Raw genomic sequence first — 25,784 nt, forward strand, 5'->3', positions numbered from 1 at the left:
CTATTCACAGATTCAACTTCTTCCTGGTTTAGTCTTGGGAGAGTGTAAGTGTCCAGGAAATTATCCATTTCTTCTAGGTTTTCTAGTTAATTTGCGTAAAAGTGTTTATAGTATTCTCTGATGGTCGTTTGTATTTCTGTGGGGTCAGTGGTGATATCCCCTTTATCATTTTTTATTGCATCTGTTTGATTCTTCTCTCTTTTCTTCTTTATTAGTCTTGCTAGCGGTCTATCAATTTTGTTGATCTTTTCAATAAACCGGCTCCTGGATTCATTGATTTTTTTGGAAGGTTTTTTGTGTCTCTGTCTCCTTCAGTTCTGCTCTGATCTTAGTTACTTCTTGCCTTCTGCTAGCTTTTGAATGTGTTTGCTCTTGCTTCTCTAGTTCTTTTAATTGTGATGCTAGGGTGTCAATTTTAGATCTTTCCTGCTTTCTCTTGTGGGCATTTAGTGCTATAAATTTCCCTCTACACACTGCTTTAAATGTGTCCCAAAGATTCTGGTATGTTGTATCTTTGTTCTCATTGGTTTCAAAGAACATCTTTATTTCTGCCTTCATTTTGTTATGTACCCAGTAGTCATTCAGGAGCAGGTTGTTCAGTTTCCATGTAGTTGAGGGGTTTTGATTGAGTTTCTTAGTCCTGAGTTCTAGTTTAATTGCACTGTGGTCTGAGAGACAGTTTGTTATAATTTCTGTTCTTTTACTTTTGCTGAGGAGTGCTTTACTTCCAACTATGTGGTCAATTTTGGAATAAGTACAATGTGGTGCTGAGAAGAATGTATATTCTGTTGATTTGGGGTGGAGAGTTCTGTAGATGTTTGTTAGGTCCACTTGGTGCAGAGTTTAGTTCAATTCCTGGATATCCTTGTTGACTTTCTGTCTCATTGATCTGTCTAATGTTGACAGTGGGGTGTAAAAGTCTCCCATTATTATTGTATGGGAGTCTAAGTCTCTTTGTAAGTCTCTAAGGACTTGCTTTATGAATCTGGGTGCTCCTATATTGGGTGCATATATATTTAGGATAGTTAACTCTTCCTGTTGAATTGATCCCTTTACCATTATGTAATGGCCTTCTTTGTCTCTTTTGATCTTTGATGGTTTAAAGTCTGTTTTATCAGAGACTAGGATTGCAACCCCTGCTTTTTTTTTTGTTTACCATTTGCTTGGTAGATCTTTCTCCATCCCTTTATTTTGAGCCTATGTATGTCTCTGCATGTGAGATGGGTCTCCTGAATACAGCAAACTGATGGGTCTTGACTCTCTATCCAATTTGACAGTCTGTGTCTTTTAATTGGACCATTTAGTCCATTTACATTTAAGGTTAATATTGTTATGTGTGAACTTGATCCTGTCATTATGATATTAGCTGGTTATTTTGCTAGCTAGTTGATGCAGTTTCTTCCTAGCATCGATGGACTTTACATTTTGACATGTTTTTGCAATGGCTGGTACCTGTTGTTCCTTTCCATGTTTAGTGCTTCCTTCAGGATCTCTTGTCGGGCAGGCCTGATGGTGACAAAATCTCTAAACATTTGCTTGTCTGTAAAGGATTTTATTTCTCCTTCACTTATGAAACTTAGTTTGGCTGGATATGAAATTCTGGGTTGAAAATTCTTTTCTTTAAGAATGTTGAATATTGGCCCCCACTCTCTTCTGGCTTGGAGAGTTTCTGCCAAGAGATCTGCTGTTAGTCTGATGGGCTTCCCTTTGTGTGTAACCCGACCTTTCTCTCTGGCTGCCCTTAACATTTTTTCCTTCATTTCAACTTTGGTGAATCTGATAATTATGTGTCTTAGAGTTGCTCTTCTCAAGGAGTATATTTGTGGCGTTCTGTGTATTTCCTGAATTTGAATGTTGGCCTGCCTTACTAGGTTGGGGAAGTTCTCCTGGATGATATCCTGAAGAGTGTTTTCCAACTTTCCCTGTCACTTTCAGGCACACCAATCAGATGTAGATTTGTTCTTTTCACATAATCCCATATTTCTTGGAGGCTTTGTTCATTTCTTTTTACTCTTTTTTCTCTACACTTTTCTTCTCACTTCATTTCATTCATTTGATCTTCAATCGCTGATACTCTTTCTTCCAGATGATCGAGTCAGTTACTGAAGCTTGTGCATTTGTCACGTAGTTCTCATGTTATGGTTTTCATCTCTATCAGTTCTTTTAAGGACTTCTCTACATTGGTTATTCTAGTTAGCCATTCATCAAATCTTTTTTCAAGGTTTTCAGTTTCTTTGCACTGGTTACATAGTTCCTCCTTTAGCTCTGAGAAGTTTGATCGACTGAAGCTGTCTTCTCTCAACTCGTCAAAGTCATTCTCCATCCAGCTTTGTTCCATTGCTGGCGATGAGCTGCGTTCCTTTGGAGGGGGAGATGTGCTCTGATTTTTTGAATTTCCAGCTTTTCTGCTCTGCTTTTTTCCCATCTTTGTGGTTTTATCTGTCTTTGGTCTTTGATGATGGTGATGTACTGATGGAGTTTTGGTGTGGGTGTCCTTTCTGTTAGTTAGTTTTCCTTCTAACAATCAGGACCCTCAGCTGTAGGTCTGTTGGAGTTTACTTGAGGTCCACTCCAGACCCTGTTTGCCTGGGTATCAGCAGCGGAGGCTGCAGAAGATAGAATATTGCTGAACAGCAAGTGTTGCTTCTGATTCTTGCTCTGGAAGCTTCGTCTCAGGGGTGTACCCCGCTGTGTGAGGTGTGAGGTGTCGGTCTGCACCTCAGTTGAAAATGCAGAAATTACCCATCTTCTGTGTTGCTCACACTGGGAGCTGGAGGCTGGAGCTGTTCCTATTTGGCCATCTTGGGCTTGCCCCTAAGATATTCTTTTTTATTATCTTTAGAAACTTTTTCATTCACCTTTTATATTTACAGTTTCAGTCTACTTGGTTTGAGATAAAAGTCAAGACTGATTTGTGTATGTGCGTGTGTGTGTGTGTGTGTGTGTGTTTTGCAGCTCCTCATCTGTTAAAGTTTTTTTTTTTCAATTTTACTTTTATTTATGTATTTATTTTATTATATTTTAAGTTCTGGGATACATGTGCAGAACGTGCTGGATTGTTATATAGATATACTTGTTCCATGGTGGTTTGCTGCACCCATCAACCCATCATCTAGGCTTTAAGCTCCGCATGCATTAGTTATTTCTCCTAATGCTATCTCTCCCCTTGCCCCCTAACCTCTGACATGCCTCGGTGTGTGATGTTCCTCTCCCTGTGTCCATGTGTTCTAATCATTCGACTCCCACTTATGAGTGAGAACATGCGGTGTTTGGTTTTCTGTTCTTGTGTTAGTTTGCAGAGAATGATGGTTTCCAGCTTCATCCATGTCCCTGCAAAGGATATGAACTCATTCTTTTTCATGGCTGAATATTATTCCATGCTGTATATATGCCACATTTTCTTTATCCAGTCTATCATTGATGGGCATTTGGGTTGATTCCAAGTCTTTGCTATTGTGAATAGTGCTGTAATAAACATACGTGTGCATGTGTCCTCATACTAGAATGACTTATTATCGTTTGGGTATATACCCAGTAATGGGATTTCTGGGTCAAATGGTATTCCTCGTTCCAGATCCAAAAGCAATTGCAACAAAAGCCAAAATTGACAAATGGGATCTAATTAAACTAAAGAACTGCACAGCAAAAGAAACTATCGTCAGAGTGAACAGGCACCCTACAGAGTGGGAGAAAATGTTTGCAATCTATCCATCTGACAAAGGGCTAATATCCAGAATCCACAAGTAACTTAAACAAATTTACAAGAAAAAAAAAACATCAAAAAGTAGGTGAAGGATATGAACAGACACTTCCTAAAAGAAGACATTTATGCAGCCAACAAATGTGAAAAAATGCTCATCATCACTGGTCATTAGAGAAATGCAAATCAAAACCACAATGAGATACCATCTCATGCCAGTTAGAATGGCGACTAATGGTGATTAAAAAGCCAGGAAACAACAGATGCTGGAGAGGATGTGGAGAAATAGGAATGCTTTTACACTGTTGGTAGGAGTGTAAATTAGTTCAACCAATGTGGAAGACAGTGTGACGATTCTTCAAGACTGATTTTTTTAATGGATATTAAACCAACAGCACAATTTATTAAAAAAAAAAAAAAAAAAAAGCACCCTCCCCACTGCTCTGTAGTGTTCATATGGAAGTGGTTTTGTTCTATTCTCTTTTCTGTTCCATTGTTCTATTATCTATCCTTGTGCCACTGTCATACTAATGTAATTCTTGTAGCTTTATGATCAGTCTTATTTCTGGCAGAAATAGTTTTACGACTTTATTTTTCTAGATCAAGAGTACTAGTCTATTCAGGCTGTTGTATCAAAATACCAAAAACTGAGTAGCTTTTAAACAGCAAGCTACCAGCAAGGCACTTGAGGCTGAAGTTTTCTACTTGGGAATATGCCTTTTTCTCTGGTTACTTCTTGTTACTGTGTATTTGGTATATCACTTTTAGTTGATGTACTTAAATGTGGTTGTCTTTGTACTGTATTTATCTTGCTTTGAGTTAAGAGATTTCTAGAATTTTTGACTTGATTTTTTTAATCATTTCTAGAAAAATTCAAAGGCATCTAGCACTAAGCCCTGTAGTAGCTTCTGAATAAACAAAAACCCATGTGTGTCAGTATAGCAGGCACCTTCCCATAATCACTGATGAGTAAAGTGATGGGGACATCAGTGAGTCTGAAATCAATCTACCCCCATGGTGCACCTCAAAGTAATTAATCCACACAAACTACGTGGAGCTGTGCTTTGCCTGTAGTAGATCTATGTGTATTTTGTGATTATTGTTACCGCTTTCGTTACAGTATTCTTTTCTCTCTGTCATATTAACATATTTCCATTTTTCAGAACAGAGGAAATATGAAATCCTCTAGTATCAAATGAGCAAAATCCAAAGCACCTTGTAAACTGTCATGACCACTTAAAACCATGATCAGAGTCATAAACCACACATTTGATAAATTGAGCAATGAGGCCCAAGATTTGTACTTTTTCTCATCCTTTTCTTTGGAGAATTTAATTAATTAGTCTGCCACTTTTCCAAAGGTCTTCATCACCTGAGTCATTAAGTTACTTTTGAGTTCTCCCAGGTGGCAAATTAGCCATGTAGCTTGAACATTAAGTGGATAATAGTGTCTCTTAATGATGCCTTATAGATGCCTTTAGAGTTAAGCAATTTTTTTCTTTCAAGGTTGGAAATGTTTTTGTTCAGAAAAACTGAAGAGCATCTTTTTCAGTGGTATAAATAGTTGTATTAACATTGAACACACTGAGCAGCAAAATATCTTTAAGTACTTAATAGGAGATAAAATCCAGTAAACAGAATTTAGATGATATGTTATTTAGAATGTTAACTTGATACTAAAAAATTGACATTTTTGGAGATATATGGTATCATGGTTATGGTTTTAAAAAGACTTCTTAATTTTTTAGCCCCATACTGAAATATTTATGAATGAAATGACATGATATCTGGTATTTTCTTCAAAATAACATGGGAGGGCCATATTACTCAGGGTATCGAAGAAATAAGATTGGCTATAAGTTGACAATGTAAGCTAGAGGATGGCTGTTTAAGGATTCGTAATGCTAATCTGCCAACCTTCACATATACTTTTAATTATCCCTAATAAAAAGTTTTTTAAACTATTGGGTAAATATTAGATGAATTAATACCAACAAATCCCAATTGCTAGAAGACTATCAATACCAGTTTAATTGCTACATTCTCAAGGTCTATGAAGGCAGGATTCATGGCTTAATTCACTTTATACTATGAACTTTTTATATTACCTATCCTATTGTTAGGAGCTTGATACAAATTTTTTTTTGGTGTATTAATGATCTTTCTTTTCTAATTTAATTTTTTAAGTTCTGTGATACATGTGCAGGATGTGTAGATTTGTTGCATAGGTAAACATGTGCCAGGGTGGTTTACTGCAACTATCAACCTGTCAGCTGGGTACTAAGCCCCACATGCATTAGCTGTTTTTCCTAATGCTCTCCCTCCCTCCACCCCATCCCCTGACAGGCCCAGTATGTGTTGTTCCTTCTTGCCCCCCACCCCTGCTATGTCCATGTGTTCTTGTTGTTCAACTCCCACTTATAAGTGAGAATATGTGATGTTTGGTTTTCTGTTCCTGCTTTAGTTTGCTGAGGATAATACCTTCCAGCTCCATCCATGTCCCTATAAAGGACATGGCCTCATTCCTTTTTATGGCTGCATAGTATTCCATGATGCATATGTACCACATTTTTTTTTCTTTTTTAAAAAAATTTTACTTTAAGTTCTGGGATGCATGTACCAAAGCAGGGGGTGCAATCCTAGTCTCTGATAAAACAGACCTTAAACCAACAAAGATCAAAAAAAGACAAAGAAGGGCATTACATATTGGTAAAGGGATCAATGCAACAAGAAGAGCTAACTGTCCTAAATATATATGCACCCAATACAGGAGCACCCTGATTCATAAAACAAGTTCTTAAAGACCTACAAAGAGACTTAGACTCCCACACAATAATAGTGGGAGACTTTAACACCACATTATCAATATTAGACAGATCAACAAGACAGAAAATTAACAAGGACATCCAGGACTTGAACTCAGCTCTGGATCAAGTGGACGTAATAGACATCTACAGAACTCTCCACCCTAAATCAACAGAATATACATTTGTCTCAGTGCCACATGGCACTTATTCTAAAATCAACCACATAAATGGAAGTAAAACATTCCTCAGCAAATGCAAAAGAACTGAAATCATAACATACAGTCTCTCAGTCCATAGTGCAATCAAATTAGAACTTAGGATTAAGAAACTCATTCAAAACCACACAACTACATGGAAATTGAACAACCTGCTCCTGAATGACTCCTGGGTAAATAACAAAATTAAGGCAGAAACCAAGAAGTTCTTTGAAACCAATGAGAACAAAGAGACAACATACCAGAATCTGTAGGACGCTGCTAAAGCAGTGTTTAGAGGGAAATTTAGAGCACTAAATGCCCACATCAGAAAGCTGGAAAGATCTGAAATCAATACCCTAACATCACAACTGTAGAAAAGCAAGAGCAAACAAATTCAAAAGCTAACAGAAGACAAGAAATAACTAAGATCAGAGCAGAATTGAAGGAGATAGAGACATGAAAAACCTTCGAAAAAAATCAATGAATCCAGGAGGTGTGTTTTTGAAAAAATTAACAAAATAGATAGACCACTAGGTAGACTAATAAAGAAGAAAAGAGAGGGGGATCCAATAGGCACAATAAAAATGATAATGGGGATATCACCACTGATCCCACAGCAATAGAAACTACCATCAGAGAATACTATAAACACCTCTACATAAATAAACCAGAAAATCTAGAAGAAATGGATAAATCCCTGGATACATACACCCTCCCAAGACTAAACCAGGAAGAAGTCGAATCCCCGAATAGACCAATAACAAGTTCTGAAATAGAGGCAGTAATTAATAGCCTACCAACGAAAAAATGCCTGGGACCAGACGGATTCACTGTTGAATTCTACCAGAGGTACAGAGGAGCTAATATCATTCCTTCTGAAACTATTCCAAACAATTGAAAAGGAGGGACTCCTCCCTAACTCATTTTATGATGCCAGCATCATCCTGATTCCAAAACCTGGCAGAGACCCAACAAAAAAAGAAAACTTCAGGCCAAAATCCCTCATGAACATGGATGCGAAAATCCTCAATAAAATACTGGCAAACCAAATCCAGCAGCACACCAAAAAGTTTATCCACCATGATCAAGTTGGCTTCATCCCTGGGATGCAAGACTGATTCAACATATGCAAATCAATAAATTTAATCAATCACGTAAACAGAATCAGTGACAAAAACCACATGATTATCTCAATAGATGCAGAAAAGGCCTCCGATAAAATTCAACATTCCTTCATGTTAACTCTCAATAAATTAGGTATTGATGTAACATCTCAAAATAATAAGAGCTATTTATGACAAACCCATAGCCAATATCATACTGAATGGGCAAAAGCTGGAAACATTCCCTTTGAAAACTGGCACAAGACAAGGATGCCCTCTCTCACCACTCCTATTAATGATCTTTGTTCTTACTTCTGTTAAAAAATTAGCAGTGAAGTAATGCATTTATTAATTTGCTTGATTAATATATATTATCTGTACATATATATTAAAACCTCATGTTGCATACCATAAATACATAAAATTTTTGTCAATTTAAAAAAATCTCATTGATTCCACTTCCAAAATACACCCTGTATCTTGTTACCTCTCAGTCGTCTATCAACTGCCTGTAACAGTTAGACATCACTTGTGGGAAGAGTCATTGAATCCAGACTTCCAGAATTCTCCCAGCCTTCACTTTTATTCCTCTACAGTCTCTTCTCCAAGAAGAGCATGTCAGTCATCCTCTTAAAACCAGTGATTCGTATTGTCTATAATACAGACCTTTTACCATGGCCAACAAGGTCCATGTGATCTGTCTTCTGCCTAACTCTCCAACTTCATCTCATACTGTTCTCTCCTTCCTTTAGTATGTATTTTTGTCACTGAGTTCTGTGCTCTGAGCAGAGGCACATCAGACACCTTCTGGCTGGAGCCAATGTTCTTGTTTCCTCTATTTGCTGTCTCTTCCCCATGTTCTCTGCATGACAGGCCTTTCAGTTTTCAACTCAGGTTGTCATTTCCTTAGAGATTGCTTCCATGATGTGTAGTTCATTCATAACACAGGTTACAATCTGCCTTGTTTATTTGCTTATTATTCATTTCCTCCAGTAGAAACCCTGTGTTTCTCTCTCCTCTTATCTCTCCAGAAGTCCATCACACTACTTAGCTCACAGAAACCACATTTCACTGAAATCAAAGATGTGATCAATAGTAGGATGCAGTATTCGGTTATGCACCACCAAGAAAGTAAAAACACTGCCAAGTAAACTACGTACAATACTAATTTCTTTTGATTATAAAAAACTTGACTTTCAAGAAATTAAAATGTGCTTTTAAAATGCATTCTTGAATTGATGAAATACATACCTTGTTGAACACATGAAAAAGTGTACTTCACTTAATCATAATTAGTTGTTTGCTAGTGATCTTTTGAGGACAATTTTCTGAAAAAGATATTGTATGTAGAGAGAGGCCAAGAGATTGCATAGGTGATGAGTAACACTATATTATGAAAAAGAGGATACTGTTAGTATGAAGAAGAATGATTGTATGAGTAGCTGTTCCAAACTGCCAATTACTGGCTTGTCAACAATGATCCCAGTTCTGTAGGCCTTGACTGGGCCAGGAAACTGGAATGCCCAACAGACACTTTACAGACACTTTAAGAGACTCGTATACAGTTGTTCTGGAAATAGATTCAGCCCTCTATAGAGGGAAGACAGAAAACAGAGATGTAAATTGCTAGAGCTGGTAGTGGGTAGGTATGGGAATATGCATCTGATTGCCTCTATGTGTTCAATAAAATATGAGGTCTTTGGTTCAATGTAGTAGGATAGGGATTTTGGAGCCTTGAGAAAGAAGGGAAGGGAAGGAATAGTCAATGCAGAGGGTATGAAATCTAGAGGAAGTAATATATTCTATGGAAATTGAATAGGTTTGCAGATTTGAGCAATACTGCAGTAGAAAAGTAAGTGTTTGATTGGATGTTGGATGGTATCCTGATGTGGTTGAGTAATAAATACCCACTGCTGAAGGAGTATCAAGACAACCTGCCCTCTTTAGCTGCCTTGGATTGTTCTAGTCCCTAAACTGCATTCAGTTTCCATAACACCTGGTCATTCCTGAGTGGCTGTGAAATTGCTGCCTCCATTGTTATCATTTATATAGTTAAAATAAACTCATAGGTGAGGAAGACTGGATTCGAACACTGACCTGACAATAAAAAATTCAGGCTCTTAATCATAAAAATGTACTGCTGCCCAATAACAAGTGCCTCTCGAGGTGGCCCAAGTAAGCCTATTTTCTGTGGACTTAAAAAAAAACTATCTTTCACATTCTGAAAACTGCATAGCTTTCTATTTAAATCGGAAAAACATACAGACTCCTAAGATGGCTTCATGCTCGGCCCTTGTGCTCTGGTCCAAGCTGGTTCATCTTTGCATAACAGCCTCATCTTTCCTTACTCACACATTGTGGTCCAGGCTGCTGCTCATCTTTAAGAGCCGTCCCAAGGCTGTGATCTTTAAGTTCAGATGCATGTGCATTTGGGGTATGCTAGTGCTGTGTTCCCTTTCCTCCAGGCCTTTGCCCAAGTTGTCTCTTTTGTCTGCTTGGAACCCCTTCTCACCTTTGTTTGGCTAAATCCTGCTAGTCTTAAGCTCTCACTTGAAACCTCACTTCTTCCAAGAAACCTCTTCGGATCCCCCCAAGTATGAGATTACTGTACTTCTCCTGACACCTTATACTCACCATTTTGCATCCTGATTGCCTCTTTACTGACCTGTATCTGGAAAGCTTCAGTACCTAGCCCGTACCTGCCTCAGAATCGTGCTCGATAAATGTCTACAGAATATTGAGAGGAAACATTTAGTCATTTTTTAATGCTTAAGTTCTATACTTCATTAAACCAGGTTCTTAGTATGTTACACAGCGGTTTTTATCTACACAAAAATCTCCTGAGAATTTTTGTCTTGAGGCAGAACAAAATAATTTATTCTAAAACATAATTTGAATTATAATAGCATCATAACACTGTAACATGAATAATAAAATCTGATTGGGACTGTGAGCAGACTCATCAGAAAAAGTAGAAAAAAATGGGCACATATTTTTAAATCCTCTCTGGGCCGTGTTTTGTACAATAGTAGCATAAAATTATGCAAAGCTTATACTTTTAACAGGTCAATACTAATAAGGAGAATTATCCAAAGCCAGCCTCTTTCATTTTGCTTTCAGCTTAGCTCATGCTCTTTACTGATATTCAACACGTCAGCCTGCAACTTCTTAACTACCTTACCTCAAGCTTGTGCCAGATAAATAGCAATGTTAACAGTTACTATGAATTTAGTTTTCTTTTTTTAACTGCTCTCTGTGGTGTTTTTCTTTCCCCAAACTGTGTGGCTTTCTCCTACTCCTACCTGAGTCTTCATAGCATACTTTTCTACTGCAAGTGTGTATGCTTTGCTTTCTGAGAATGTCAGATTCACCCAAATAAAATAGAAAGGGTTTGGTGTTGTTTGTCATCTGGAGTTTTTAGTGCCTCCCTTTACTACATTAGGATGGACAAAAGAGATTGTAATGCCATGAATATAAAGAGTTATTGTTCACCACTTACGAAAAACACTCTAGCTACTCATTATTTCAAAGTTGTTTATTTTAATCATTTAAAAATTAGTTGTGTCCATACTTTGTGCTGTAATCTTTTATTGTAATATTTAATGCTAACCATATCTAGTACTCCATACCACATACTAAATGTCGCGTTTTGATGTATCCTCCCTTCTCTCCTAATCTAGCGCCATAGTCCTTTGAATACATTAATTTTGTAAATTATCTCAGTAGTAGCCAGATTTCATAAGGATTTTTTTACACTGTTGTAGCTGGTTTCATTTTCTTACTTGTTCCTATGATTCTCATTATATAGGAACTACTTACTTTATGTTCTTAACACAGAAGGGTCAGAGGAAACAGTTATTTTTTGTAACATTTTTTAAACTATTAGGCATTCTACATTACAGAATCTCTTTAGTCCTTTTAAAATAGTAAAATGTGCCCAGAGTTTAGTGCTAAAGTATTCTGCAGTGATGTTGAAAAATATGAAACACCTTTTAGTTGGCATGTTGTCTAAATGCTGCGTGACCCTGCAGTTCTTGCAGTCGGTGCATCATCTGAATGCTGTGTAACCTTGCAGTTTCCAGAAACATGAGATGATCATTTGCTTCTTTGGTGAGCCTGTGGCTTAGGTCCATTTCTTGTCACAAAAACAATAATCAGAGAAGACTTAAATGCCCTTTAAATCATTTCGGAAACATTATATAGTGATTATTTTGGTATTGCCAAAAGCAGGTATCAAGGTGATTAACATTGATTATGTTATCTTAAAAATTGCACACAATCCTTTATTGCAATCATGAAATAAGTAATACTGTATACAAAAAAAAAAAAAAAATGAAAGAAAATAACCAGTGACTTTTTTTTCCTTCCATCTGCTCTTCCATCATGCAGGTACAACTTGGCCAAGTAGAAATCAAATGCCCCATCACAGAGTGTTTTGAATTCTTGGAAGAAACAACTGTTGTCTATAACTTAACGCATGAAGACTCCATCAAGTATAAGTACTTCTTGGAACTTGGCCGTATTGATTCCAGCACCAAGCCATGTCCTCAGTGCAAGCACTTTACAACCTTCAAGAAAAAAGGACATATTCCCACCCCTTCCAGATCAGAAAGCAAATACAAAGTAAGCATTTTCACCAGAGTTGTGGGTTAGACGTCACATAGCAGAAGCAGCCAGATTAGATCCACTTGTGGTGGGCATTAAGGGGGTTTCTTTACGGAGCTGAAGGTGAGCATTTATTGGCCATCATTCTGAAAGCATATGGTTTGGGGAGGCTGATGATAAGAGCGCACTCTTAAGGAATTAATTACAGTTTTGTCTTTGACTTTAACCATGTTGAAAATTAATCTAGTAACCTCATTGGAAGGCTGATCTTTAATAATAGTTACTACTACCAAATACTAAATAAATACTAAGACTTTTTCTTTATTATTATGGACTTGATTTTTTTCCAGTGGTCCCAATGTAAGTCTCCTCTTGCTATATCTATAATAGGTAAAAATAGTATAAATGATATCATTCATTTATTCAACAAATACAGAATGCTGTATATGCTAGGTAGTGTGCTAAGTTTGGGGGCTATAGAGCAAATGTGATATAGTCCCTGCTTCAAAAAAGTCTAACAAAGATGGGAGAGACATGTGTTCTAAAAATGACCGTCCAATATGATTAGAAAAAAACACAAAACTGTGTACATATAGGATGCTTTGAGAACACTCAAAGGAGGGTTGGGCTCTAGGATGTCAGGAATGGCTTCACAGAGGAGGTGCAGTTCTCCAGACAGATAAACATGGTGAGCATTTCAGAGCAAGGAATGAGTAAGTGCACGGCCCCTGAGGCTAAGGCCAGGCTTGTTGCAATCAAGTGCTTCTAGAGCTGGTGGAGAGTAGGGGAGAGGCAGCTGATCAAGCAGATAAGAGCAGATCATGTTGAGTCTTGTGCAGTTTGCGCAGAAGTTTGGATTTAACTCTGTAAGCATTAGAGAATTAGAGAAATGTCATCTGGCAGCATTCACAGAAGCTATCACAAGAGGGCCAGACAGAAGCCTGGGAAACCAAGGCAACAACTGTGGCAGCAGAGCATTGCTTCACAGCCCTGATTGTGTATTAGAATCACCCAAGAGCTTTCATGACACACCAGTGCCCCAGGCCCACCCCAGAACAATTGTCTTCCAAAGTTTTGAGCCTCACCAGGTGACTAATCCACAGCAGAGAGTCTTTGCAGTAAATGAAGCAGAAAACCAGTGAGGCTGTGGCAGTAGTTTTCATCCTTGTCATTACAGCAAAATGGCAGGATGAAGTGGTTTCAAAGGCTGTTTGAAGTCCTCTCCATTTAAGGTAAGTTTCTGGTCACGTTCCCTTTCTTGAGAGCAGCGGTTACATTATTCATCTTGTAGCTTTGAGGGGACCATTGTTTAGTGGGTAGTTTCCTCTGCTGTTGCAGTGATAAGCTACAGTATTTGTAGATTAATCAAAGCTTCTTCATGAGTCGTCCTTTGAAACTGCTTGACTCTCATAGTTAATTTACTGTTTTTATGTAGGCCATTCTCTATCAGGTATAACTGTTAGAATAAAATCCTTTTTTTCCCTTCTATAAAAAGCATTATTTTTGAGGTTACAAAATTGTATAACTAAAGTATTGCCCTACAGTGCTGTTGAAAGCTAACTGAACATTAATAGAATACTTTTATATCATGCTATATATCCTTAGATTATGTTGTTATTTTTATTGCAGTTGTGTGTTACTGTATAAGAACAGGAATTTAGAAGGGCTTGTAATTCCATCAATTAGGATATTCAATTTTTTTCTAATATTTGATATATAGAAACTCAGACTATACTAATTTTTAAAATTGCAGTAATTAAAACATGTACAAAATTGAGTTAGAGTGGGAATAATTGAGTAATTTTTAAATGTGTTGTTTTCATGAAATGGATAATAGAGTTATAATTTCAGTCAAAATTATGGCAACAGTGAAATGTTTTATATCTCATTTCATCTAAAATCACCAAAATCATGTTGTGATGAGTGTAATGTATCACAGTACACATGTACTGAGAGTGAAATGTGTAAAAATTGACAAATAGAAGATTCTATATTTATATAATTTTGAGTGATCCCATGCTATTCTGATAACATTTCCCAGAGGTCAGGCTTCTCCAATGTCCATCGATTTGTTGTGGGTAAGAAGAGAAGCTGGGGCAAATGGATCAACATCTTAAATTTGTTAAACTCAACTGACTCCTTTCGATTAGTAGAGGAAAAGAAAAATTTGCTTTGGTGTGAGGAGGAATTCAACAACACAATAAATGTTGATTATGAAAAGTTAAGATCCTCAGCAGTGGGTGTGAGGTGGAAATCTCATTACACTATAAAATGAAACTTCAGCAAATTTCAAAAGAGTAAAACTAACACAGAATTTGAGGATGATTATTTTTGTTACTCTTCTTTACTAGTGTAGAAGAGAAGATCGATAACAGAAGTCCGTAATCTCCTTGATCTATGTTGTACAAAGTTCTAACGATGATTCAAGTAATTCCTGAAGCAATAATTTTTACTTATTTTAGTGTAAAGTTTATATAACATTTTTCATCATGAAACTCTGTGGTCTACATTAACATTAACTGCTTGGTTTACATGCCCATACCTGTCTGGGTATTATAGGTAAGGAGAGCACTGACATGGATACCCCAGCCAAACAACTGTGAAATTCATGAGCCCAGTATGACACCCTGTACTGAGAGTAAGATCTTTGTTCTTTGCGATGAACAGGTGAACATTTTTTATTTTGCAATATTTTTAAAAATTCAGTTTCCCCAATAGAATAAGGTAGTTCCAAATTGGTGTCATTTATTGTAACTTTAAGAGGAGTGAATTTAAGTACTCACACACAATACATTGCATCATAAGGCAACAGAAACAGAAAAAAAAAAAAAAAGATTGCTGCTATTGTCTGTCATTTCTGTGCAATTTAACGTCTCTTTATAGTAATGTTTACAGGCTTAAGTGGGTTTGTATCTATTGATACAACCCTTGTAATGTTTATTTTAATATTATTCTGAGTCATTGATTCACAGTATCTTGATCCAAGATGCCATTCTTTGGAAATTTATTATGGCCTTTGCCATCAGTTCAGCTGTTTGAAAATATTATAACTGTTTTATAGCTGCGTTAGTGCTTCTCACATGAAGTTTGAGACTTAAAATATCATATTTGGGGGTTTTAATTTTTGTAAAGACCACTTGTCAAATTGTTTGTACTCGGCAGGTGGATAAAGGGTAAAAAGAATATAACAATAAGCAGTAACTAGAGCTCCTACCTGTCCATTTATCCCTCTAGGCCCAACACCCAACAATTCCCTTCTGGCAAAAATTTGAGTAAAGAGAGCTTTATATTATGTTCTGAACATTGTCAAACTCATACTATATCAAATAGAACAAGTGCATTTGTGAATTGAGAGATTTACATTCAGACAACCTTGCCTTTTGTCAAATCCAGTCTCACTTTTTCACTCATAGTATTTCTGTCTTCCTCTCCCTAAAACTCTTGTCATGATGCCAAAAAGGCTTACCATTCCATTTCTACAAAATTGACTTCAATTTCCAACTAGAAATCTAATTTCTAACCTGAATAGTTCCTATAATTTATCAGTGCAACAGCAACCACATATCAATAAGAGAACAAGTTAATGATGGAGAAATAAAAAATGTTGAAGTTGTGACTCTAATGTCCTCATGTGATGCCTGGAGACAAACAAATCACCCACACCAAAAGCTTTTCACTATAGCAATTATCACCTGGGATTTTATGATATATGTTTGTGGTTATTTGCTTTAAGTTTTTCTTTCTAACTGGTCTCTAGGAGTCCAGGTCCAAATTCACTTCATTCACTGCTGATAACCTGTGTCAAGCACTATGTCTGGTAGAGGGTGCACTCAAAATATATTTGTTGAAGAATTCATGTAAGAGTAAACACATTAAGCCTTGAGATGTTGCATTTACCAAGGTGGAAAAGGCAGGTCAGAGCACTGCTTTCAAACTGGAATTAAACTCTCAGCCTGTCACATATTAGCACTGTCACCTTGAGTATCGTTTCCACGTCTTTAACTGGGGATAGTAATAGTACCTATGTCATAAGAATGTAGTAAGAATTAAATGAGATCACACATATAAATTGCTTAGCACCATGTATGATACATACTGGAAAGGATTATGATTGTTATTATTATTAGGCAAAGAGAGCAGAATGAGCAACCCTGGGTACTGAGAAGGGCATGGGGGAGTAAAAAAGAATATAGTTGAAGTAAAACATGGGGTGAGTGGTGGACAATGGGCAGAAAGGAGGGGTAAAATTGACTATGTCTGGAAGAGGAGGAGCAGGTTTGGGAAATGGAAAATTAATTTAGTTTGAAATATGTTGACAGTGTTAAGTTTGAAGACCCGTTAGGGCATCAAAGAGATGTCTAGAAAACATGACTCAGGAGTAATTTGCTGGAAGTCATCAATATTGGGGGCAGTGAAGGGGATGGTCATTGAACTTACGAAAATGAAAAAAATATTCTTTGGGAGATAGAGGAGGTGATAGCAGTTCTTTATGGAAGAGAGGAGAGACGTCTAAAGGATTAAAAGTAGTTATTTTACTCATACAAGTTTTACTGAGGTAGGTGCAATTCTAGGTTTCATTCTTATTCCAAGTGTAGACTTAAGAAATGATCCCCCTTTTCATATCGATTTGGAGAAAGAGTTGAAGGTCATGCTCATCAGCATGTTAGAAAAGATGTTAGAGGTAATTCTCTTGTTGTTTTTCTTCAGACAAGACTAATAATCCCCACTCTTCTTCCCACAAATGTTAAGCAGAATCTTGATAATTTATATAATGGTATGTTTGACGCATCTTTTACCACCAGGTGAAAGAAAAAAACCAATAAAATTCCCTGGAGAAATTCTGTCTGTGTTCTTACCTTAGTTCTCTAGCTGTCTTTTTTTCTTTCTTATAAATCCTCTGAGTAGAAATTACCTTTTATAAACACTAAACAAATATTTTCTCATGTGGTAAAAGAATTTTCTAAGGGCTTTAAGAATACAGTCAAATGAATCGGTTGTTGAGAACAGGTGTACTTTAAAACGTGCTTAATCTTCCTTCTGGTAAAGATGACTTGAGAACTGTTTCCCATATGTAAAAATGTGTAAAGTTTTCCCATGAACATGTAATTAGTATGCTGTTTTGTTCCGGTTTTCCCTGACACCATCACTTTTAGTTGACAGTGTTTACAAATGGAGACTCTGGTTGTGCATCTTCCCTACAAGGTTAGGGTAGCTTACAACACACACTGATTTCTCTTGGGATTAATATATCACTCATGTCAGGAGCCGATAGAAAAAAAAGTGTAGTTTCTTAAATGGTTGTTGTTGGCATAGATTTATGAGGCAGATAAAGACAAAGTTGTCTAGCCCTGTTGATAGACGCCAGTGTAAACAAAGTGTGTGTTACATACATTACCCTTGAAAAAATGTGTAACACTCAGCTATGATGCAAGCCTACTAAATTATATTAGCATTTCTTTCTCCAGTTACTAATGAAGTGTTTTGCTAAGGCTGTTCTTTGTTTGCTTTTTTGATGCATAAATTAGACACAATATTTTTTAGAGGTTTTTAACTTGTGCTTGAACTTCTAACAGCCAAATGTTGAGCTTTATCTGATATTTTAGCCTACACTTCACCTTAAAAACAAACAAACATACAAAAAAAACTATAGTAATAATCAAATCTTGCAGCTAGGATAAATTGACCTGCCGTGGTACTAAGAACTGTTTTCACTTTATCCCATTGTCATTGGGTCTTTAGCACAATGAACAAGTGAAGAATCGTCTCTCTCTGATGGCCCCCGTGTTAGTGTGTTAAAGTAGACCAAGTGTGGTGTTCATTATAAAATGGTCTGGAAGATATTCTGAAAGAAATGAAGTGAAGACCTTACATTTTTTATCTACCACTCTCTGTAGTACTACTTTTCCATATTTACCTACTTAGATTTGTAAGATAATCTGCTGGTGCTGTGTACACAGTTCACATATCCCCTCTACAATATGCCTACCAGTTGGCCATGCAGACTCTGAACACTGCTTTTGTTAAGGAACTTGTTGTTAATAAATCATTCCTTTCCATTTTCAAAAACCTCAGATTTGAAAGAATTCATTGTTACCTTTGGGCTAAGGTATGCTTCCCTCCTGCCTTCACTTATTCCTCACAGAAAATATTCCCATTTCCTTTTGTACACTGTAACACAATGGACCTCTTGCTGCTTTATGTGAGTACCTCTTGTGAGATGTCATCCTGATGCTGTTGTGTTCAGAACAGGACATCTTGTTCAAAACAATATGATACCACATTTTTCTGGCCAGGACTTTGGGCTATGCAAATCAGGGAAGAATTTTCCAGTACCCTTTGTATTCACCAGTGAAGAAGTGGGTCCTCAGACAAGAAATAGACCCAGACAAATGCTTCTCTGGGCTTTGCTCTCTATGTTTACAGGAAGAGTCTGTAAATGCCTAAGGTGTTTCCAGGTGGTAGGAGCAAGACAGACTAATATGGAATAGTGATTTTCAAATTAGGGAGAGAGTACTTTTTCAAACAACCCCCATTCTCAAGTTCCAACATGCTGTCCAAAAAAATGCATGAGTCTGGCTTGAACATAAAAGCTAGTATTGAGGTGAATGCATTGTGCAATAAATAATTGTGTTGCATATGTAAAAGGAAATCAGTATTGAGGGAGTTCAGTAAGGTTATTTACATAAATAGGCACCATATCTCAATATAGCTTACCTTGTCATGTGTTACTCTACATTTTGTGTGTGTGTGTGTGTGTGGTTTTGTTTGTTTGTTTTATTTTGGTCTGCTGTTGGTCCTCAGCCTTTAGGAAAGTTTCTCTTTCCCTTTCCAGCTTAGTTTTAGCTGTGCTGTGAGAAACTAAGGCAAGGATCACTTGGCCACATTCGCACTGTGTTCAAGGGTGCAGTGCCTCATGAAGGCTGTATGTTACTGGCATTTCCATGCATGGAGAGCTCCCCAAGTAGGCAATGAAATCTCAGGGAGTAAGATCAAGGCAAGAAGTCAAAAGTTTATTTTCCCATATGGAGAATTTCTTTCCATTGCCACCCTTTCTTTCCAAAGCCACAATCTGGCTTTAGGATTTGATGTTATAAGGGAGCGAACAGTGCTTCCTTAAAAGTATTTGAAGCCATGCATCAAGACTCATTTTCTCCTCTCTATAACATGCTGTACCTCTCCACATCTCATCTTCAAGAAAAGCATCTTCAGTTTTTAAAACATTTTTATAACTAATAACTACAAGATTTCCCAGTTATGTACCATTTTGGTTCATTTCTTTAGGACATACCCGAATCTGACAGCCATGATTTTTACGTGTTTCCTATGCAGAGTTTCTGGACCATGGTATATTTTGGGGGACATGCCAGGATTATAGGAACTTACTGGCTCTGTTTATTGTACACTTAGCAAGGATCAAAGTTGAGCTAGCTGAAGTGACATCTCTGTTCAGGCTACATTAGAACACTTGCTGTTTCCCCAGTGCATCATGTGCTCTTGGGCCTCTGTGTGGTGGCTCAGGATGGACCCTCTACCCAAAGTGTTACCTCAACACTTGTCTCGGTAACATTCTACTCATTGTTGAAGGTCACATTCTCTCTGAACGCTTATGTTCCAGCCTTCACTGAAGCCTGTTTCCCTGGCACCCACTTGTCCTAGCTTCTATTCTAGCAGTTACTATATGCCTTTATAGCTCTTTTGGTTTATATCTGTCAGAGCCCAGTAAGTTCCTTAAGGACAAGTATTTTCATTTCTTTCTACATGCAATCAACATAGGCAGTTCCTGCTACCTGAAGGTGCCCAATAAATATTTGTTGAATGGGAAAATGAATTGATAAATGTGTTTCATTATTGGGAATCTGAACCTGAGGTTCTAGTAAAGCAATCCTTTTTGGAAAACTGAATTAGCTCTTATATTTGCAGTGCTACTTTACACATGGGTGTTGTCTAGTATTTTGAATTTGATAAGTAAAGATTTTGTGATTTATTTGAAATAATGATGTGTATAGGGGTGTCTAGCATTTAAGCAGGAAAATAATGATCTGGGGTTTTCTTTGGTTTTAGACACTGTTTTTATTTTGTGGGTTGTTTCCTTACTTGACTTGATGAATTATCAGGAGAAAATGCCATTTTCCTAGGGCAGGTGAGTTGGTGTACTTTCATCTCAGTATAGCACAGATTTCTGGTAAAACTAAGGGTATTCAAAAGTCAAAAATCTAATGTAAAGTTCTTTTATCTTTTGTGGATTCTGGAGAAAGCTAATCAAGATTCTTAGCTTTGATAACTTGATTCTTGAAGCACTTGAAGCCCTGCTTGCCTCTTTTAGAAGAGTTTGTGCATTGATCATAGTGTTCAGTAAAAGTTCATTAGGATAATGTGTTTAGTAAACATCATCTGATAATATAGGAATTAGTAATACCATCTCAGCCGCTAGTCATAAATTAGATATGTTGGTTTTTCTTTGTATTCATTTAATGTTAACTGATACGTGGTATCCAAACTGTGTGCAAAATCATTCATTTTACATGAGACAAAGCCTTTGACAAACACAGTTCACTGAGGAGTGAACTTGTGGGCTGTTGGAGAGATTAGACATCTACATCCCTAATGGAAGTTCCATAAGAAAGGTACTGAATCTAGTTGCAAGGAATAGGGAAGACAACTTGAAGAAAAGAGCATTTGATCAAGATGAGATTTTAGTAGATGTAATTCATTGGACTCTCCCAGTTACCAGAAGCAGAAATGTGCTGTTTCTTGGGCTACCTCAATTAGTGAGGTTTACCGTAAGGCTCCATGGGGAGTAGGAAGGGCAGGAAAATACTCTCTGCAGCTGCCCAGGCAGGCCTCATAGAGAATCAGACACAAGCTCTGGTAGTGTGAGAGCCCGTCTGTCATCTCACCAAAAGTCAATGTCTGTGTCCTTCTTCAGTGGTCTGCATTGTAGTCACTTAGGTCTTCTCTGTCTTTTCCTCCATGAAGGCATCCTTTGTATCTCCATGACACTCCTCAAGAGAGAAAAATCTATCTTGGCTAATCTCCATTCAACAATGAGCACCCCCGCTACACAAAGCTCATGCCACCGCTTAGGCAGCTTGCCAACTAGTGGATACATGTTTTTGGCTTAGGGACTCATTCCTGGTCCAATAAATTGTGGTCTGAGCGATGGAGTCACATGGTATAAAGCAGAGCCTCTCAAACTTTAGGATGCATACGAATCACCTTCGGACCTTGTGAAAATGAGCACTTTTGGCTCTAAGGTCTAAGGATTCATGAATTCACCAAGTTCTCAGGTGATACTGATGTTTCTGGCCCTGCAATCACACTTTGAGCCACAAGAACAGGGCAGGACGACTTCTGTGTGACTGTAATTACTAAGAAGGCAAGCACTCCATGTGGTGGGTCTATGGTTGTGAGATAGCATTTCATGTGGAAGAATAACTGTAAATAAAAGAGTGGAGGAAGATGCAGTGTTGATGTCTATATGTGTTTACATAAGGCCAATTTTGAATGTGATTAAGTTCAAAATGAATGAGGCATCTTTAGAACAAAAAATCTGGGACAATTTCACATGTAGTCTTTTAATACCCAAGTTGTTGGAGTTGGCTGTTAGTCCTTTTATGATTTTAATCCCAAGCAAATAGTGATTTTGATGTCTTCAGTGAGAGATAGCAATCCAGTATGAATTTGACTTATTCATATTCACTTGAGAGCCTGCCCCATAACTTTGGTCACAGTTTCCCACTAAGTCTGTGCTGTTGGTGAGGATTTGCAATAGGATCTGCAGTAGGACTTAGTTGTTTATTATGAGCCAGAGTCCCAGGGTGGAAACAACACGACAGATTCTTTATTATTCTGGTGCCTTAGGAGAATCATGCATTGCTGTAATTGTCTTCATTAGAGATTCACAAATGTGATAGTTCGGCACTTATTCACAAAGATCTTTGAGCCATTCAATGTCAGACATTTATAGAGCGAATCCCAGTTCCAAAGCATCTTTACATTCATTCTAATATTTCATAAATATAATCTAAGACTGGTTAAAAACTAGAGAGATCTTTTCAAAAAGTTTATTTAATGATGCTAGAATCTAGTGATTCAGAATTATGAATAACGTCCAGTAGAAAATAACTAAATTAACTATTCAGGTCTTCTGACTTAATGGTAGATGCCTAAGGAAAAGCAATTTTTTCCTACTTTCCTCATTTCATTCATTACATTCAAAAGGAAGGCTCCATGTGATATTTACATCTAGTCTTCATTGCTCAATGACAAATGGAAGTAAACATTTTGGAAGTAAACATTTTATATTGTTTTCTTAGCTGAATCTCATCTACTTCAACTTGTTGTCTTTTAAAAATGATTTATTTTAATTGTAATGATCAAAAAGGAAAAAAACAGTTATTTTAAATAACTAAATAGTAACATCCTTTTTTTTTTTTAATTTTTTTAGTTAAACCAAGTAGTTTCTCAATTTGTATAGAGTAGATCTTGAAAAGAATTTTCAAAGTTCACCTTATCTTGATAATCATGTGGAATTCTGACTTATTGAATAGTTTAATGACATGACCATCTTTGACTACTACATTTTTAAGTTGCCAGTTGTCAAAGAACAAATGCCGTTTGGTATAAGAAGTATAGTGAAAAGTATGCTAAATGTGGAGCCAGACAAACTTACGTTTAAATTCCTTCTTAACACATATTTTCTGTGTTACCTTCAGCAAGTGATTTAATCTATCTGAGTCTCATTTTCATCATCTGTAAACTGATGATGTTCATATCTACCTTCCAGCATTATTTTGAGGATGAAAATAAATAATGAATGTAACATATTAAGCATAGATATTACCATTGAACAGAATTTTAATAAATAAATAAACATGAAAATCTTTTAAGCCTTATGACAGAATGCCATTTTTACATAAAGTTAATAACAAAAGTACTTTTACTTCATATTTTCACAGGAAGAGCATTATCCATTCTTGACATAAGTGAAAATTACAGTGCTTTGAGTTGTTAACAGAAGAGCTGTGATTGTAATTGCCACTCAGCTAATTAATCTATATAGTAGAACCTCCATTGTCAAAAAAGTTGTTTTCCAAAAAATTAAGTGACAATATTGTGTATAGTTTACCAAAGGAAATTCTAACCTTTAAAATGTAGTCAGCAAATTCACATGTGCTGCAGTGACGTGACATAGAGGAGCAAAGAGAGTGGTCAGTTATAAATATAATTCATAATGAGGCAATTTATAATCCATTGTAATCACATGAGGCTCTGTTAAGTCAGGCTATACTCATATGCTTTTAGAGAGTTAGGAGTGGAAATAATGTGTATGAATGGAATATTCCACTATCATTCAAAATAAAGGAAGTCAGATAAAATATCTTCCATGTCAAGCAGAAGACATATTCTTACTAAACTTACACGTGCACTGTCATATACCCTCCACATAGTGAAATATGAAGGCCCGTTTCTGATGGTTTTCTAAGTACAGGCCACAGGGCCACTATATTGATATATTTCTAATAATAGAATGCTTTGCATTATTTTTATAATTAGCCTCCCTTACATTGGTAGCACACCAGGAGTATCCATTATTTTAGATGCTGCTTCATAGCAAATGCTGTTCTAGCAGTTTCTTACTGTGTTTTTGTTGTTGTTGTTGTTGTTGTTTTGAGACAGAGTCTCACTGTAGCCCAGGCTGGAGTGCAGTGGCACGATCTCGGCTCAACTGTAACCTCTGCTGGGTTCAAGAGATTCTCATGTCTCGTGTCATCCTCCTGAGTAGCTGGGATTACAAGCATGCACCAACATGCCCACCTAATTTTTGTATTTTTAGTAGAGGTGGGGTTTCACCATGTTGGCCAGGCTGGTCTGTAACTCCTGACCTCAAGTGATCCACCCGCCTCAGCCTCCCAAAGTGCTAGGATTACAGGCATAAGCCACTGCACCCAGACTGCTACTGTGTTTTTTATTTGATGAAGCATCTGTGGGGCTTTTAAAAAATAAAATGAAATAAGCCATTCTTAAGAAGACAATGGAAACGGCTGGGTAATTCGTTCAAGGGAAAGGTGAATTAAAGGGCAGCCTGAGTGTGTGGATTTGGGGCCTTGTGAGCCTTCAGGTTCAATCTGGGAGATTGCACTTAAAATCTGGGAGATTTTCCTAAAGCTAAATTGGTTTCCAGAATCAAATGTTTAACTCCAGGACAGCCTACAAATAGCCAAGTCATCCTCGCCAAAGCAATTCTTTCCCCTAGTAACAGAGTATTCATATCTTAGTGTAGTTTTGGTCTTATAGATGGGGAGGCATTTTAAATTATAAACTTTTAGCTAATTTCCCCAAGCATCACCTTCTTACCCTTTTAGACACTTTCAGTATGTCCACTAGTAATTAATATGATTTTTTTCTTACACAGATCCAGTGCCCTACCTGCCAATTCGTCTGGTGTTTTAAGTGCCACTCTCCTTGGCATGAAGGTGTTAACTGCAAGGAGTACAAAAAAGGAGACAAATTGTTGCGTCACTGGGCCAGCGAAATTGAGCATGGGCAGAGGAATGCCCAGAAGTGTCCTAAGTGCAAGGTGAGATAACTTTTAGGAGGAAAAGAAAAAACATGTACATCTGGATATGACTGAACAATATTTACAATATTGAAGCAAATTATAACTGTCTTAATGCAGGTATGTAGAAAAAGAGTATTTGCTCTTTTATTTTAGAAAAGTAATTATATAATTAAACTGAAAATTTTTATAGATAAACAATGTATATTCTTATTATTTGCATTACCCTTCAAAATTTAAGGAGGCCACATATAAATATTGACTTAAGATACTGGAGTCCTTATATTACATTTAAAAATGAGGATGTACTTTATAGGAAAAATATAGCATAAAAGTGATATAAAAGTATTATTTCTAGTCTGCCACATGTACTATAATTACTTCTCAATTACATAGGTTTTGAATCCTTGCAATCTTGCTTTTCTTTCCTTGGTGACATTGCTGATCACTTAAAAAATTATATTAAATTGAACTGATTGTTTTGCTTTTTTGCAAATCTGGTGAAATAAAAGCTCATAGCTAAAATCAGGACTTAGGGATTTTATGAATCCCACTTTTCATCTTTCTTTTGATAATCATGCAAGTAATGAAGACTTAACAGGCACTTTGAGCTCAGACCTAGATGTGTTCAAAGTTAGCCAAGTAAACAGCGAGGGAAGACTCTCCTATGGGGAGGTCAGCCAGTAAATTCAACCAGAAAACTTTGCATTTGATAGTTATAGTATAGGGTTCTGTTGAAGTTTGAAAGTTTTAAAAAATCTTGCTTTAGAAAATCATATGTTCATGTACACTTTGCCATATGTGGTTTCTACC

General features: G+C 36.8%; 1 protein-coding gene across 3 annotated transcripts in view; it reads left to right on the forward strand.

Moving 5' to 3' along the window:
- RNF217 (ring finger protein 217) overlaps positions 1-25,784 on the forward strand; it is a 132,736-nt gene that overhangs the window by 78,356 nt on the left and 28,596 nt on the right. Inside the window, exons 2-3 of one of the 3 annotated variants that reach the window (XM_005551720.5) lie at positions 12,197-12,430; positions 24,828-24,992. In XM_005551720.5, coding sequence (XP_005551777.3) covers positions 12,197-12,430; positions 24,828-24,992 — 399 coding nt within the window. Of the gene's footprint in view, positions 1-12,196; positions 12,431-13,589; positions 13,661-24,827; positions 24,993-25,784 lie in introns of those variants that run through there. The other 2 variants (XM_074036978.1, XM_045391591.3) reach the window with 2 other exon arrangements.

This window comes from Macaca fascicularis, chromosome 4, assembly GCF_037993035.2.
Source record: "Macaca fascicularis isolate 582-1 chromosome 4, T2T-MFA8v1.1".
Lineage (NCBI taxonomy): Eukaryota > Metazoa > Chordata > Mammalia > Primates > Cercopithecidae > Macaca > Macaca fascicularis.